This window comes from Manis javanica, chromosome 1 (genome assembly GCF_040802235.1).
Source record: "Manis javanica isolate MJ-LG chromosome 1, MJ_LKY, whole genome shotgun sequence".
NCBI classification, from domain to species: domain Eukaryota; kingdom Metazoa; phylum Chordata; class Mammalia; order Pholidota; family Manidae; genus Manis; species Manis javanica.
The window spans coordinates 85,662,011-85,678,883 of NC_133156.1; the positions used below are offsets into that span (position 1 = coordinate 85,662,011).

At 35.4% G+C, this 16,873-nt stretch overlaps 1 protein-coding gene across 2 annotated transcripts in view; it reads left to right on the forward strand.

Moving 5' to 3' along the window:
• The window catches only part of EDIL3 (EGF like repeats and discoidin domains 3), a 388,593-nt gene that overhangs the window by 253,855 nt on the left and 117,865 nt on the right, over window positions 1-16,873 (forward strand). For both annotated transcript variants that reach the window (XM_036998533.2, XM_036998532.2), the window contains one exon: window positions 9,400-9,581. In XM_036998533.2, coding sequence (XP_036854428.2) covers window positions 9,400-9,581 — 182 coding nt within the window. The remainder of the gene's footprint in view (window positions 1-9,399; window positions 9,582-16,873) is intronic.

Consider the following 16,873-nt stretch of genomic DNA (forward strand, 5'->3'; position numbering starts at 1 on the left):
AACTTCTCTTTTAACTAAAAACTTAAGGAAAAGATTAAAATTCTAGTTTTGACTATTTAATAAAAATTCACAACTTTCTAATGGGCAGTCGTAGGGTTATTTGTAGCTTAAAACTGTATTTGTCACAAATTTTTAACATAAGTTTAAAAGAAGCTTTTTTATTAGGCTGAACTACATAACTATAATGTATTCTGTTGCAACATATTAGAAAATAGTAATTTATCTTATTACAGATATTTTGTTGAACAAAGCTATATTCTATACTCACTTCGACAGTTGAAGATTTAAATCCAGATTTAGTATTTTTAAGTACCTTTACTTCTCTGAAATGTATGTATGCATTATTAGGTAGCTCTGATACAAAGTTTAAAAGTTGTTCTTTTCTACAAATATTCTCCAGCAAAAATAAACATTTAATCTGGGTACCACATAATATGAGGGTCTACTTTATTATTACATATAATAAATTTGAAAAGAAGCATAAGTTAAATTTCCTGTTTTAATAGGCTGACCCATATTGATTACATTATAAAACATATCTAGTCGGAATCTCTATTAAATAAGAGATTCAGACTAGATCTGTTATGAAAAGCTGGCTTAACTTCTGTAGGCTTATAATGAAGTTATTTCTCTATTAAATTCTCCTAGGATATTCTATCTATGAAATTTATGAAGCATCTTTTGTTTTAGTAATTTTATACTTCCTTTGTTTAAAATTGTTGAATTTTCCTTTCAGAACTACCAAAGCTATTGCAAATACCATATGCAAAGACCTCATGGTATTTTTTTCTCTAGGAATGTTTGGTTAGTAAATGTGTATTATCAAGAATTCATCTTCTGTCTCAGCTCAATGCTGGAAATGCTAGCAAAAGGTTTTTTGTGTTTTTTTTTTAATTTAGGAGGAAAAACAATGGAGCTGAGGATGTGACCTATAAAACAAACTTAAAAAAATTATTTGTAAGAATCTCCCATACCCCATATCCCAACTCCCATCTCTCTCAGACTATATGTATGTTACCTATTTTCTGCATGACAAACATATCTTTATAGATTTTTAGAAGTAAATGCACAATGTAGAAATCTCTAGAATTTAAATAAACAAATCATCAAATGTAATACTTCCAAGTTACTCTCCATCCTCAGTTCCACTTTCCAAAGTGTTCTAGTATTAGAGAGGCTCATTATGTTGTAACTTACCATCTGCAATAGCTTCCTATTTAAACTCTTCGATTTCTTTTGGCCTCTAGAACACTGAGACTTCATACTTGACCATACTTGAGATAACATCCAGTGTGAAGAAAAACAGAACCACATTGTACAGAAAAAAATGGTTAGATAGCAGATTCAACTGGATTTGGGACTATGATTTATCTGTCAAATAAAAATCTGTCTTTGACATGCCAATAATACTGTTTTATAGCAAAATGTCTGGTGCCATGCCTTACAGTTCTTATCCTGATAGGCATTTATCAAAAAAATCTTAAAAGATGAAAATAACTTAAAAGCATGGAAATGTGTCTTCTGCACAGCAGTGTTTGAATATTTCCACCTGATATTCAATTCATGTTTCTTGAACTAACTGGATCCTACCTTTTGCATTTTACCTTGGCATTATATCAGTTCTAGTGCTTTCCTTTGCAAATGTGTTTCTTTAGAAGGGAAGAATCAGTATACATATGCAGGTTTTCGAATTGCAGGATTTTGACTACACGTTTCATCAAACCATGTTGTTATCTTCATAGTTGATAGAAGATGAATTGTACAGTTTAAGTGGAAGCCTGAGTACAAGTTACTGAAATCTTGCCTGACTGTTAAAAGTGCACTCAGCACTTGCAAAGCCCATATGCTTTTCTCTTTTGGAAGAATGCATCTTAAGCAAACTAAAATACACTCTGCTCTGTTGTTCTATAGGCACCCTGTTTGCTGTAATAGGATAATAATCCTATTACATTTTATTGACTTTTGTGAATTATCTCAGTAAGAATTTTTGCCTTTGAGTTCTAGAGTCCATAAGCCCTATGATTTAAATAACACCATCATGGTGCATCAATATTATAAAAAATTAGCTTTGGGAAATATTAATGGGCAAGTTCCTATTATAATTTAGCCTCTTCATGGATTTAATCTTTTCCTGAACTCAAAACAATTAATTTAAGCTGATAATATATAATAATTAACTTGAGAGAATACAGGGTAAAGAAAAACATAACCACATTTTACAGGAAAACAGTTAGATGGCTGATAATTTAATTTGTTAACTTGATGAATGCTGGTTTTTTATTCCAAACACTGTATTTCCCCTGCCCCCAAGAGCTGATTCTTATATATTTTCAAGTATTCCAGCATACCAGGAAAGTCTTTCTGATTTTACCACCCACCCAGTATGCTGAGTCCTTAGAGAGGTAATATTCAGAAATATTAATTCAATTTCAAGCAAGGAGGGAAGTAATTCCAAAAAGTGATGATTTGTTCTAATTTAGTTTAAGCCACAATATTGAGAACTGTCAGATTTGTAAGGCATTGCTAAGTGCCTTGCAAACATAAATAATGAAAAAGCATGATTTTTACCTTTAAAATGTGTGCTATCTAGGAGAAAAACATACACATTGCCATTTTGCAATATGGAAAATAATAGAATGCCACTCCTATAGAATGAGGACAGCTCTTCAGTGGCTACATATTACAGAATTGTCTTCAAGATTGCGAAGCAAAGAAATGACCATTTCTCTAAAGTGCACTCCAGATAAGCACAACTAATCTTTGAAAGCAATTTTTATGATTTTTGCAATTACTAGTTTCCCTAAAAAAGGTTTCTGTGGTCATATATAAAGTCAGTTCCCTGATACAAAGAAGCAGCCTCTAGGTGGGGAAAGAAACAAACCTAACGAAATGGGATTTCTCATCCTGAAGCCTTTTAGCACACTTCCTCCCAGTGTTATGACCAAAGGCTGATACCTGGACAGGGGCTTCATGGGGACCCATGTGAATGGGTTAGTGAAGGGAAGGCTGTGCTGTGCAGATCTACCCTCATGCTCTCACACTGTGCAGGGAGCTCCTTTGCCATCCCCTGTCTCCTACAGCCAACCCTGCACATCCAAGCCTGTCCCTGAGCTCAGCCTTTCTGTATTTCCTGTCTTCATTCCATCCCTTACCCTTTGTTAGACACCACTCTCTAACACCAGAAAAATAATAGTCTGAGAGAAATCAGAGCAAGTGTGTGGGGAATTCAGTGACAAAACTTGCCAGAAAAAAATATTTAGGGCTCATTTTAACCCCCGGGCTACAGTGTGAGGAACAGTGGCCTTGATCTCTCCCTCACCAATTTAGAGCCTGGTCTCAAGACATCTCTAAAATAAAATAAACGCTGGGAATAAAGGAAAGGCCATGGTCCAAGTGGCACAGAGGGAAGTTTATGCTTGAATCAGCATTAATTTCTGCAGTATTGGAGGTCATCAGTAATCCATTTGCCAGCACTTGTGTTCAGCACAATTATCATGCTATGCTAAGCACAGCAAAGGACTCACACTCCTGTAATAAGATGAGAAGCTCGAAGAAAGACAGGACTGCCAATGTTTTAAGGAGATTTGTTTCTTACATGGCTTTAATTTGAAATCCTTTTGCACTGAAGATGTCTGGATATTGAGATGGAGCAAATGAAAGCAGTATATTCCTGCTACAGATTCAGTCATGCATCTCACTTATTTGAAAGGCTTAATCAGCACACTCAGGAACAATATGTGAGACATCTTGAGGCACTGCTTACTTGTGAGCTGCAAAGTCAATAAAATGCCGCTGCCATTCTTCTCCAGACTCCAGAGCATGAGCTTGCAGAGGGAGAAAGACTTCACGCAGAAGGTATTTCATTCACACTGACTTGGCAAAGGCAAAGAAATCCCTCTGGGGAGGGCACAGGAGGCTTGGCCCCAGCTGGCCGAGCTGCTCATGCTCAACCTGCCAGGTGACATCACTCCCTTGCTCAGAGTTAGTCTGAACAGCGGGTCTTTCGGTCAGAAGGCACTTCCAGGCCACTCAGACCATCCAGGCAAAGCAGTTAGTCTAACTGACTGCATAAATGATTTCCAAAGTCTCTCATAATCAATGTTGATTGGACTCATTAATTTAGGATTATTGTTAAACCTGCCAAAAGCAAGCACAATACTGAAGATGCATAAACACAGATGCCTACTCTACTGTCATAATCAGCATCAATCAAAGTGCCACAGAGCCCACCCTGGGGGTAACCGTGAATGATTTCAGAAAAATCTGATTGCCTTGTGGCGACTAGTTGAAAGAGAGGCAATGCATTCTATGGTCAGTCCCTTCTTTAGTAAAGAAATGCTGTTTCTCTTCACTTGGTATATAAACAATTTCTGAGGTAGGCCTCTATATCAGTGTACTCTTGAGAGAGTAGGTGAAATGATTTTTAATTTAAAAACGAATTACACAAATAAAATGTTACAATGTTACCTGTAATTTGTACTGTTTATTTACCTTTCATACTTATTTTTAAAAATTAATTTCCTCTACAAATACTTAAGTGTCTGCTTAGGCCAAGGCTTGCTGTTAGATACCATAAGGAATATAATCCCTGCATATAGAGGGGCTCCCTTCCCTGTTCTGTGGGACAATGATGGACACACATTACACATGTGAATGAGATGTGGGGCAGGGAAGTTCTGGCTGTGGCTTGGCTATTGAAGCAATTTTCACTTTTCAGACCTTTCCTGGGAATCTTGTCGATGTGAATATAGTCCAGATGGGTCCGCATGGCAGTAGCAGCTGGGGACAAAAGTGGGTCCTCCGAATTCAATCACCAGCAAGAATAATTTTTGGTAAAACTAAGAAATAAATTAGATTCTGTTGTGTTAGTTGTGAAACATGGCCAGTCTCTACTAATAGGGACACTAACTATGCTGTCCATCTCTTCTGAAGATGCACTGCTTTCTCCTCTGCCCTAACTCTAATTATTACTAACTCTGCCCAACTTTACCATCTAAATATTCTTAGAACTCTTCCTGTCTTTCATCCGTCTTTGAAATCTGCATCATTTGTTACCTGGACGACTAACCATAATCACTTGCTATTTGGCCATAGTTTTGTCCACTCTTAAATGTATCCTCTATGATATAACAGGATTGATCCATATTAAATGAAATATGCCCACAGCCAGAACCCATCACTGATAGAATCAAGTTCTCTGAGCAAGTTCTCAGCAGCAAAATAATCTAGGATCTCTCTAAGTCTTCAGCGCAGCTCATGACTATGCATGCTCCCAACAAACCGTCTGGGTCTGGTGATGCTGAACTGCCTCTCCTTCCCTGATCACAGCAGACTGTCCCCTGTCTTCTGTCTGCCCTCCCTCCCTTCCTTCTTCACTATGCTAGCTCCCACTCTTTTCCCAGAAATCCTTCCCTGAACCCCGGGCTGGGTTTCAATTCCCTCTTTGAATCCTGTGCTTTGTGGCCATCACCATGGGATCTACCATCTTGTATTCAAATGTTTTTGTCTCTGTGTGTGCATCTCCCACTGGACTGAAAGCTCCTCAGGAGACCAGCACAGGAAGCCTTTGCCGAGTAGCAGCCCCCTGCCTCTCACCCAGAGACCAGATGTCACCTCTCAGAAGAGCCATCTCCCATCACCTGACACACCCCCACTTGGTTCACCCTCCTTTTTGTTGGTCACTTACCACTTTGTGGTATTTCTTGTTTACTTGAATGTTTGCTAAGAGTTTGTCTTCACTAGAGTCTGAACTGTTGGAGAGCTGAGACCTTCTTGCTTTGTATCACCGCTGCCTAGAAAAGTGCCTGATATATGGTAGAACTTCAATAAATATGTATTTTTCAAAACAGAAGTAATGAAGGAGGATTGATGGATAGATGGGCACATAGTAAAAAGATCGGTGAATTAGTTCAAACTGAGAATTAGCCTACCCTTACTAGATGAGCAGTGTATAGGCCAGTAATGGTAGCAGATTAATTTTTATAACACCTTAGGGCACACAGACTACCACAAAACCTCAGTATTTACTTCTGTGAGTCACTGCCATAGACTGTCACCTTTTGTTTTATGTAGCCCGGTTTGTGTAAGCTCTGTCATATCCTCATGCCATAAGTGACATTCTATACAGTTCCTTGGTGTTAATTCTCCTCTCCTCTTTCCTAGCATGTGTAAGTACACAGCGCCCATATAAAGTCATAGCAGAAGAAAAAGATCCAGAATCACTCAACTTTTCACTCTCTTAATTGACATAATTTTCTGTTTGTGAAGTAAAGCATTTGGCTTCAATTCCATACTCATGTTTTCAAGCTTAACTTCCCTCCTCAAAAAGGTTCTCTTTCAAGAATAGGCATGATAGCTTTTTGTCCTTTAAAGTAGTACTTTGATGGTATGAGGAAACCACGTGGATGCACTTTTCAGACTTCAGAATGCTCATCTAATATTGCATCTTCATTAGTTATTATTTCATGTCTCTTCCCTCATTTACTGGTAGTGTTGGCAATATATATCTCCATATTATCTTTCTTTTAAGCATCTAATTTTTCACTGCTTAAGGTCACTTAATCTTAGGTGTATAATCATTTGCATTCTGAATTGCAACTCCTTCATTAGTTTTTATAACTGTTGAATGTAATGGGACATTGGGGAAGTGGATACCACAGGCAAAAGGAAATTGGATTTTGAACCTTTTATGATGATGACATCCATTCGATAGTGATCTGAATGATTAGTGAAGAAAAGCTGCTGTTGTGACAACTTTCCAGTATGAAAGAAAGTACAGGGCTTGGATTTGCATATTAGTTTAATATTCAGAAAAAAATAAAGACCTCAGTGCCAACAAGCATCACATATTTATTAAACTCCTCCTGTGCACAAACCACCATGAGCCTCTAAGGATGCAGCACTGTAAAACACCCAGCCCCTGTTGCAAGGGAGCTGGTGGGCCAAGACCGGAGTATGCTAAAAAGAAACGTGTACGGGGCTTTACTGAACCAGCTCATTATTTTTTAGGTTTCAAAGGCAAAACTCTTTTTACCTTTTATTACCTCAGGGTTGTGGATTAGGTGACTATTTAAAATGAGAAAAATTGAGGACCACTTACCAGTAAGGAAGTAAAGTGACACTTCACAGAGTCAAGAACCCCACGCAGAGTCCTATTCCCTCTGGTCGGGCTTTACTGACTGGCAATGTACAGGCTGTGAGTGAATGTGGTAGACTCTTATTAGGAAAAAAATGTGGAATTGAGGAATGATAAGGAAATAGTCATAAATTTGACATCACGGTCGTGAGATAGCTCAAGTGATGATACTTTGTAAACTCTGAAGGCCTATAAAAATATAGCATGTCACTATTTATTTTTTGAATTATGTTTTGTTTGAATGAATGTCTAGTGAGGGCATGTAAAAGACTGGGGGCCTTATGGTAGGGTAAAAAAAATATGCAAAATATAGGTAATAAATCGCTCACTGGTATTTGATGTACACAATTACATAACAGTTCCTGGCCATTGTATTTGCTGATATTTTAGCTAATCAGGAGAGTTTAGTAGGTTAAGAATACTGATAAAGTAGACTTAGTGAATAATGCTGGTTTGAGGTCTAATCTCTCTTTTAAAATGGTTACAAATTCGGTGAGGTTACCAGTTCAGCATAAGGCCTTTAGAAGTACAAGTACACAGTATAGAGTTCTTTCTAAGGCTATTATGCAGTTTAATTAATCAAAGCTGGTTCTCTAGCTCTGCCATTCTACTGACTGGCCTACAATAAATGGCCTCCTGCCTACTGCAGTTTCCCATCCAAACGTTGTACAGATCAAGGACAAGGATACTTGAGAATCCTTTAATGGCAATATTCTTAAAAAGCCAGCCTCCTGCAGTTGTTTAAAATCATAATGTCATCATGAAAGTTTCATAGTGCTTTTTATGAAGTCTGTAAAGATCTTTAAAGTTTTAAAGTTTAAAATGGAAAGCAAAACAAGAATCCAAAGACTAAACATTCAAACTTTCAATGTTAATGTTTCTGGATTGTGAAAATCAGATTATCTGATACTAATACTGCAGTTCTAAAAATGAATGGCTTCTTAATATAATGACTTCCCAGTAATATAGTACACCTTCATGAAGGTGTATGATTTATTAATTGTCAATAACAAAGATACAATTTTTGCTGTATTAATGTCATCTTTACTAATAAAGCATCTACTAAGATGCTTACCTTCCCACATATTTTCATTCTTTTTTATAAAAAGTGTTTAAAGGTTTTAAAGCTATTGGATAAATGTTAGAAAGAAATGGCTTAGAGCTATTATTTATGCATAGAACAGAAAAAAGAAGCATGTTTATTAAGCTTAATGGAAAATGGTTACCAATGAGAAACATCTTTGTAACTTTTTAAAATATCATAATCCAGCTGCAAAATTCTTCCTCTCCTATTTCAACCTCAATCTGAGTGTAAACTTTACTGACAAAAGTTGTATTTCAATAGTAATTAAAATCTAAAATGTGCTTGGCAGCCACTAGTCAAGTTGACTTATATACACTGAAATTTAATAATGGGAAGGAGCTTCTGTCATATTTTTAGGAATTCAGATAAATTATTATAGCATGTTTTATAATATCATATTCATTATATAAATCTAATTTAGTAAATAGTTGAAAGTAGTGTATGAATAAAATTAAGAAAATTAGATATTACTTTTCATTATAGTATTACTTCTTCTGAATTTTCAAAACTGAACTTAAAGTAAATGTACTTTGTGGTGAAATCTTATGAAATAATTAAGACATTCAAATTATATATACTCTTTAGATGGACTTAACTCCCTTTCTAATTTTAAAATCTAAGCACTAAAAATCTAAAATTTTTATAGCTGATTTTAGTATCTGAGTACATATCATTTAAGTATATTATGGTTTAATCTTAGAATTTAAATTTTTTATTAACTTTTTCTGAAGTTCCCAAGTCACAAATTCAAAGGAAAATAAAAGAAGTAAGTTAAAACATTTAAGTGCAGGATACCTTTTTTAGAGTTGTGAATTTTAAATAAAAATATTAGATATATAAATATTTTTATATCTTGATGTGTTGATTAGTACCCATAAGGCATGTATAATGTCAGAGAATTTCCCTACTTACTTTGTAAAAATAATTCAGTATTTCTATTACTGATACTAAACTGTCTGTTCAAGTGCCACTCCCAAAGCAGAGGAAGAAGAGAGTGTCATGAGCAGCAAGAATGATCTCCATGTAGTGATCAGTGACAGATCTGTAAAGAAATGGGCCTTAAATGTCATGATGGTACAAGTTAAAGTCATTTAAAAAGTCTCTCTCACTGAATCTAACAGCCACATTTTGAATATGGATTATTTGTAATACGTTCACATTTTTTCTGATTTGTTCCCAGAATGTTCAGGTCCATTGGGAATTGAAGGTGGAATCATATCAAATCAGCAAATCACAGCTTCATCTACTCACCGAGCTCTTTTCGGACTCCAGAAATGGTATCCATACTATGCACGTCTTAACAAGAAGGGGCTTATAAATGCATGGACAGCTGCAGAAAATGACAGATGGCCATGGATTCAGGTAACAGATGGGATGGGACAAGGCTACTGCCCACAGATGACTAGAATCATTTCAGAAAGAAGGCAAGTGAGAGCCCTCGGTGTGACTTTATTTCATGGTCACAGAGGAAAGGATGATTTAGTTGAGTCTGAATTGTCTATAAACTATGAAACTTGGATATGTGCATATTCCATTGGAAAGTGTGTTAAGAAGGTTAGAAATGCTAAAATTCCTGGGCTATAAATGTCACTATTTAAGGTACATGTCCAGAAGGTGTTTATATATGCCTTGTGTTTAATAGCACTGTGTTCACATTTAGCAGCAACTCTGACACTTGAAGAAAATTTAAATTGTATCTTTGCCTTCTCTGTTTCAGAACTAGTTTCACATTTACAAATATAAAATACACAATAGATTATAATATAATGTCTTTAGCAACTTTTTTCAATAGCTGAAGCTGTTTCAGTTCATACCCTTCTATTCATTATCATCAGCCAGCTATTTTTTTTTAAACAGGATAAAACAATGATATACTAAGATACTAACTGATTTCCTTAAAATGGGATGGATGGTAGTATTGCCAGCACCTTGTATTTTATCTAGTTAAATGATTTTGGAGCATTTATCTGAAGTGAGATAGTAAACTACATTTTAAGAGGACAGAAAAGGTGATCGAACGATGGTTTCTGTGAAAGATTATACCTCTGTTAGGGGAGCACATTAATAACATCTAACGAGCCACTGATGTGAGCTGCAGGCAAGGAAAATCCAGTATGCAGTGAGGTCAGGGGAAGAAGTGATTAATTACCATGGGAAAGCCTCATGAGGAGATAGCGCTTGAGATGGGCCTTGGAAAGTGACTTTCAGTAGAAACCGGAAGCCAAGACTAACAGCATGATCAAAGATGCTCAGTGAACACTGGGGACATCATAGAGAAAATCATGATTTGTGTATAGTTTGTTGGAGGAATGTATTCAAATTTCCTGTGCCCTAGGATTCATACATTCTAAAAGGTTTCCACCCTATTCCACTGGAATAGGGAGCTATTACAGGATTTTGTGTTTAGGTTGTTTATCTGTTCAGTTTGACTATCATCTTTTGAGTCAGAGGTAATTTTTAACATGTTTAAGCCATCATGTGATATTATTGGTGATAGTGTGAAACTATCTACAGGTACTGACTAGAAAAGGAAGTTGATTTATTTCCAAGTAACATGACTTCAAACCTTAGGAGCCAGGCCAGACTCTCCTTTAGGTATTTCCTTGCTCAGATTTTTTATTAACTATTACATATTATCATATATACATTTCTTTTATCTGTATGTCTCCATGTAGTTACCTGATAGTCTTGTTTTTTGTTTTATGAATCTATATTTGCATGCATTTGCTGAAACTGCTTCTTAAATGATTTTTCTAATTAATAGCCACATGTGCAAAGAGAATTTCATGTAGTGGAAATGGCACATCTATACAGTTTTGATTATATACTTATGAAGATCCAATTAAGGCTTAAAATAGATGCCGAACAACAAAATGCTTAACTCTATTTATTAAAAATTATTCCAGAAACCATTTTTTTTAAATCATCCTAGTTGGCTATTAGGAAATGCATATGTGGAATTTTGGTCACAATACAACTTTAGACATTAAGAATCACAGCAGAAGTTGCAGAACAGTTGAGAGACAATGTTGCAAATTTATTTGAGGGCTTCTGTTTGGCAAATTATTTTTGTGAGTTTCAATGATTGCCATGTTTTGATAAGACATAAATAACAGACTTCTTGCAATGTTTTCTCTGAGAAATACCTTACTAATATTTTAAGTCCTGAGTTTTCAAAGTATGCATGAACTTTAAGTTCTTTTTATCCCAGTGATTATAGTTAGAAATAACCTCAATGGAACAGGACATTGGTTGACTCTTAGAGGAATTTAGATTAAGTATAACTTTAGCAACTCAGGTAGAATAATTAAATACTTTATACTTTTAAGGCAGTCTATCATTATACTATTGTTATTTAAAATTATTATTTTCATTTAGTCGTAAGACGATCCTGAACTCTTAGATAAAAACAATACAAGTAAATAAAGAAGGTTTTATATTAGATGAAGAAATCTTGCATAAAATGGGAGAAAAACTGAGAACTCAACTTTGTCATTCAGTAAATACTTCATGGTTGTGTTCAGATTACATATTATGTTATTGTATTCTCTAATAATATCTTACTTTCTGAGTTATATTTCTAAAAAGAAAAGTTTATCCTTTCTTAAAGGAATATCATATCAAAGAGGCTATCGGAAGTCTAATCATGTACCAAATTTTCTGTTTGAGCATTATTAATTTCCCTTGTCACTTAATTCTTTTATTTATATTCAGTCCTTCAAATGAAACATTTGAGTACTTTCCTTAAACTCACTTATAATGAGCACAACATTCCCCTAATCCTTCAGGTGTATGACACACAGGTACTAGTTAGTATTCAATTTCGTTTTCTTTCTTGTCTTGATGAAGTAATAAAATTAAAATTGCCATTTTAAATTTACACACTCAGCATGCAATTATTTATAGCACCACAATGTTCATAATTGGTCCTGGATATAAAAGGTTAGTGCAGTAAATACAGTTTAAAAAAGCCCTTTTTCCCCTTTTCAAGTTTTTCTGACTTTTATTCCTTACCTAGATATTTTTCCAACTAATAAATAACCACCACATGAAACACTGACTAGTTCATTAGCATTCTGGAATGTGGAATTCTGTTTCTGACTGATGTGTTAGCAACAGCAACACTGCACAATTATGGAAATATGTCTGGAGTTATCTCATATAAAAATGTAAAAGCTTATTTAACATTCTGAGTACTTTGCTAACTGACTAAGGTCAGTCAGGATGACTGTTCCTTATTTTTAATGGGAATTATTTTATGTTCAGATTATTTTTCTTATCTTTTATAACTACATGTAGTAAAATATTGTTTTATTTTAATTTCTGAAGTGATTTGATGTTATGTATATACATTCTTTCTACAATGCATATACATTGTATTCCTAGCTATTTGTTTATTCATTCATGCAACAGACATTTACTAAATGAATGTCTATTCCGTGGTGCCTAGTAGGCACTAGAAGAAAGGCAGCGCTTGCCTTCAAGATACTCTCAATCTAGAATACAGAAAAGTAAACAGGGTAAACATAAAAATATAACATACGTAGCCTGGTTTTACACCATCTGCAAATATTTCATTTGAACCATAATATTTTATTATATGCAAACAACCTAATTTAATAAAACTTTTGTTTAACTAAAAACTAGTTTAGATAATATCTATAGACTATGAAAGGAGAGAAGTTGCCATTACACTGTACTACATAGACTATATTATTACATCTGATCTGTTTGTTCCTAGTGTGTTCATTTTTTTATCCCACAGCATTTATAGAGGGAAGAGATAGTTACTTCTCAACCTTTAATGTGCGCAGGAGTCATATGGGTCTGTGGGTAAAAATGAAAATTTCTGGATTGCCCCACAGACCTCCTGCAGGTCATCCTCAGACTGCTGTGAAAGCATGTCTCATTAGCTTATCAAACCTGGATTGTACTACCGAAGATACATAAAAAATCAGTGAATAAAATTTAACTGACACTTTTGCCTTATGGTCTGGGCACTTTGTTGTTGGGACTGCAAGTAGTGGTAACTACACGGGTAGAAGGAGAGAAAGAACTCCCAGAAAAGTGAGGAAAGACAGTAGCAAATATGTGACCCACAGAGAGTCTCTACACTAGATGAAGGCAGAACTACATTACATATCCTAGTCAGACATGTTTCCCAGCTTTCACAGAAATTCATGACTAAGCATTATTCCTTAGTCATAACGATTTTAAGTATTTTCAACAGTTAACCTGTTGAAAATACTTAAATAGCTATAGATTCTTTGTTGTTAGACAATTTAAAAAATTTCCCAAAGCAAGGTCATCTGACTTTTGCATTTTAAACAAAATAATAGTTAATGTAGGCTACTAGGACCAAAATAGAGGTATGTGAGCACAAACTCAGTTACAAAGTCACATTTCTGGAGTGTGCATTCCACATGTGGCTGTTTGGGTTTTTGGGTTTTTTTTACTTTGTGAATAGTGGGATCAAAAATGCTACAAAAAAAATAGAGTATCATCTATTTCATTTCAAAAGCCTGCATATAATATGTCTGAAAACTCTCTTGTACTTACAAGCATCTGGAGCTCCTTGAGACACAAAAAACATTTTTAAAAACACAGATTTTAAGAAGTAAATTTTTCTTTCATTTTCAGGTTTTTTTCTAGGTAAAGAACCTGAATTAGATAGACTCTAATCCATCTTTACTACTTCCTCATTCAAGTAGAAAATGTCTGTTTTTTTCCCTGAAAAAAGCTACATTCTCAGATACTCACCCATTCATGGTAAATACCTCTCCAAGGCTATTTATATTTAGACATTAATATATTGCTTCTCCTAATTATGTTTTTTAAATAAACAAACAGTAAGCATAGATGGAAAATTACTATTTTTCTTTAAGTTGTTTATTGGAAGTGAGCTTTCCATATATAGCTGTGTGTAAAAAGTCATTTTTACTTTTAAAGACAAAAAAGTACCTAACATTAAGTAAAAATAACTAGATATACCTGTACTAAAGCATTTATACTAACACTAGTGCATATTGCTTGCTGATTAGCTTTAAGGGATATGTGCTGGCTCTTCACTCCAGATTCTATGGGCTACCGAATATGTGATTAACCACACATAGCAGTTGTTCTCTTATTTAAAAGAAGCTGTATCTGCAGTCTTTTCTCTTTCCTCTCTGACTCTGAGCACCCAAGACCCCACTGACCTGTATTTCTTGCTGTTCCTAAACATTAGCTGGATGTTTTCTGCTTCTGTGCTTAGGTGCATATACTTTATGGCTCATCCGTCAACACTCTTCTCTATCAGCCTTCTTTAGATTTAGCTCCTTGGGTTCCTTCTCTATGAAGTGATTCCTGAAGTTTATGCTTTTTATCTCCAGAGAAAGGAATGAACACCTTGTCCTTTTTTCCCACTCTGCCAACTACGTATTTCAGTCATAGCAGCTAACAGACCTTTATCATCATTGTTTACCTTTATCTCTCTTCCTATAATGTAAGCCACTTGAGAGTAGAAATTGTACCCAATTTAAGTCTATTTCCATATCACCTTAAGATTTTAGAAAATGCTATGTTGGATATATGCAGATAATTGATTGGTAGGAGAATACAGAGTATTAAACAAAATGGATGGGAGAGAGCTAGTGTTTATTTTCACATGGCAGTTATACTGCACTGAGAAGTTCTGAGAATGTCCAAACCATGCAGTTCCCTCCCTGCAGAGCTGTGACACACATCCGTTTGAATTGTTCCATCTAAGCAGCATCCCATTAAGGCCGTAGGTAGTACATCTAGCCACAAGAAAGGGAATGCCTCCCCCATTTGGGCAACAGAGGAATCCAACTTTCTGTAAATCCCAGTGGCCCATACTTTCCTCCATAATCATTGCAAACCACTTTTATTGGCAGCATTAGATGGGCATGGGTTGATACTGATAAGGTGTTCTCCAGGAAGTGTGCTTATTAAACTGAGGACCAAACACCAAAATTTCCATCTTCTCCTATCCATTTACATTTCAATCCTGGAATGTTAAAAATTAAATGTTTGTTTTAGCTTTTTGCACATTTTTATAAACTTATTATAATTATCACACAGGGTTTTGAAACTTTAGACTTTTTTAAAGTAACCATGTCTTCTCTAAGATTATTTTGCCCTAGAGAAAAAGCTTTTAAATGCAAGTATCTCTCTAGCTTATATAATTTGTAATTCTTACCCTTACAGAAATGTCAAAACCATGCAAATGACACCTTATTATTATTTTTCATAAAATACAGAATGTAAAGAGTTTCAGGAAATTGCTTTAACACAATTTTTAGCATCTATTTACTCTTAGAAGATAATTCAGTAAACAATCCTTATATGAAAGACTTTTTCATTATACTTGCTGTACATTTTGGCCATGAGGAAAACATCTCTGACTTTACTTCATCATTTGCAAAGATTAAGATTTTAAATGCCTCGTGGTTCATATAGGTCCCATTGTCTCATGATTATATTACAAGAGTGATTTTTTTAAGTTTACAATAACTGGTAGAGTGAAATGGAAATAGTCTGAATTCATTTAAAATAGCAACTCACTATTGTCATGAAAAAAATAAAACATTCAAACTTTAGAATCTCTGGTTTTACAGTCTACCTTGATCACATTCATGGCCGACTTACTCTGGTTCCCTCTTCATATCTCTTCACATGACTTTCTAGGCAGCCTCTGGGCTATATATTCCAATTTCAGACACTTAGGACTAAAGGAGATAGCACTCTGAATTCCATTAATCTTACAGCATTTCTCATTGTAACTTTTCTCCCGCATCATTAAATGCACTCCTCACTATTCCCCCAGCTTCAGCTAAAGGTATTAAACCTGCTGATGAGGTCTGTCTGTGGGGAAATCTGCTTATGAATTGGAGTCAGCTACTTCCTCCAATGCAGCAGTGTGTCCTAGTAAGACTGCCCAGCATCTCCTGCAAGGCCAGAGAGGGTCTCCTGGCCTCCTCTCCTGACCCCTAGAGGTGAGAAATTCAGAAGAAGCAAGGGAAAAGTGAGAGTCTGTACTAAAGGTTTGATTGTCTCTCCATGTTTATCTTCTGGGAACTAGTGGGATTACTGTTTGGACTGGGCTGAAGGAATCCCTTATTTCCACTGCAGACACTGAATAAATTTGTTCTGCCCCTACACTTCACTGAAAACCTCCTGTGTTGAAAATATGACTGAGTACCAAGCCAACAGGCCTGATTCTGAAAGCTTTATTTTTTTGAGACAGTAATTAATTTGAAACCTTTTCCACTGGGGGTAGTTTGTTTAAAACTAACTGAAGGTGGTTAGTCTTAAGTGCTGAAAAAGCTACTCCATCTACCTATTCATGAAAGTCAGTGTCCATGGTGTTATGTATTAGCTGTAAGGTCATCTAAAAGCCAGCTCTGTGTGCTGTTTCAGCTGCCTTACCTGTGGTATTGACTCCATAATTCCATGGAAATGGTATTCTTATCCCCATTATTCAGAGTGGGGACATCTAGGCCCAGAAAGATAAGTTAACCAAATTCACTAAACTACTAGATTGCACATTTGGAATTTAAGCTCAGCTTGTGTGAGAGGCCAGCACAAAGCCGTTTTATAACCTTGGCACTATCCTTTTATTGAGAGCTCTTAGCAGTTGTCTTTTACTTTTC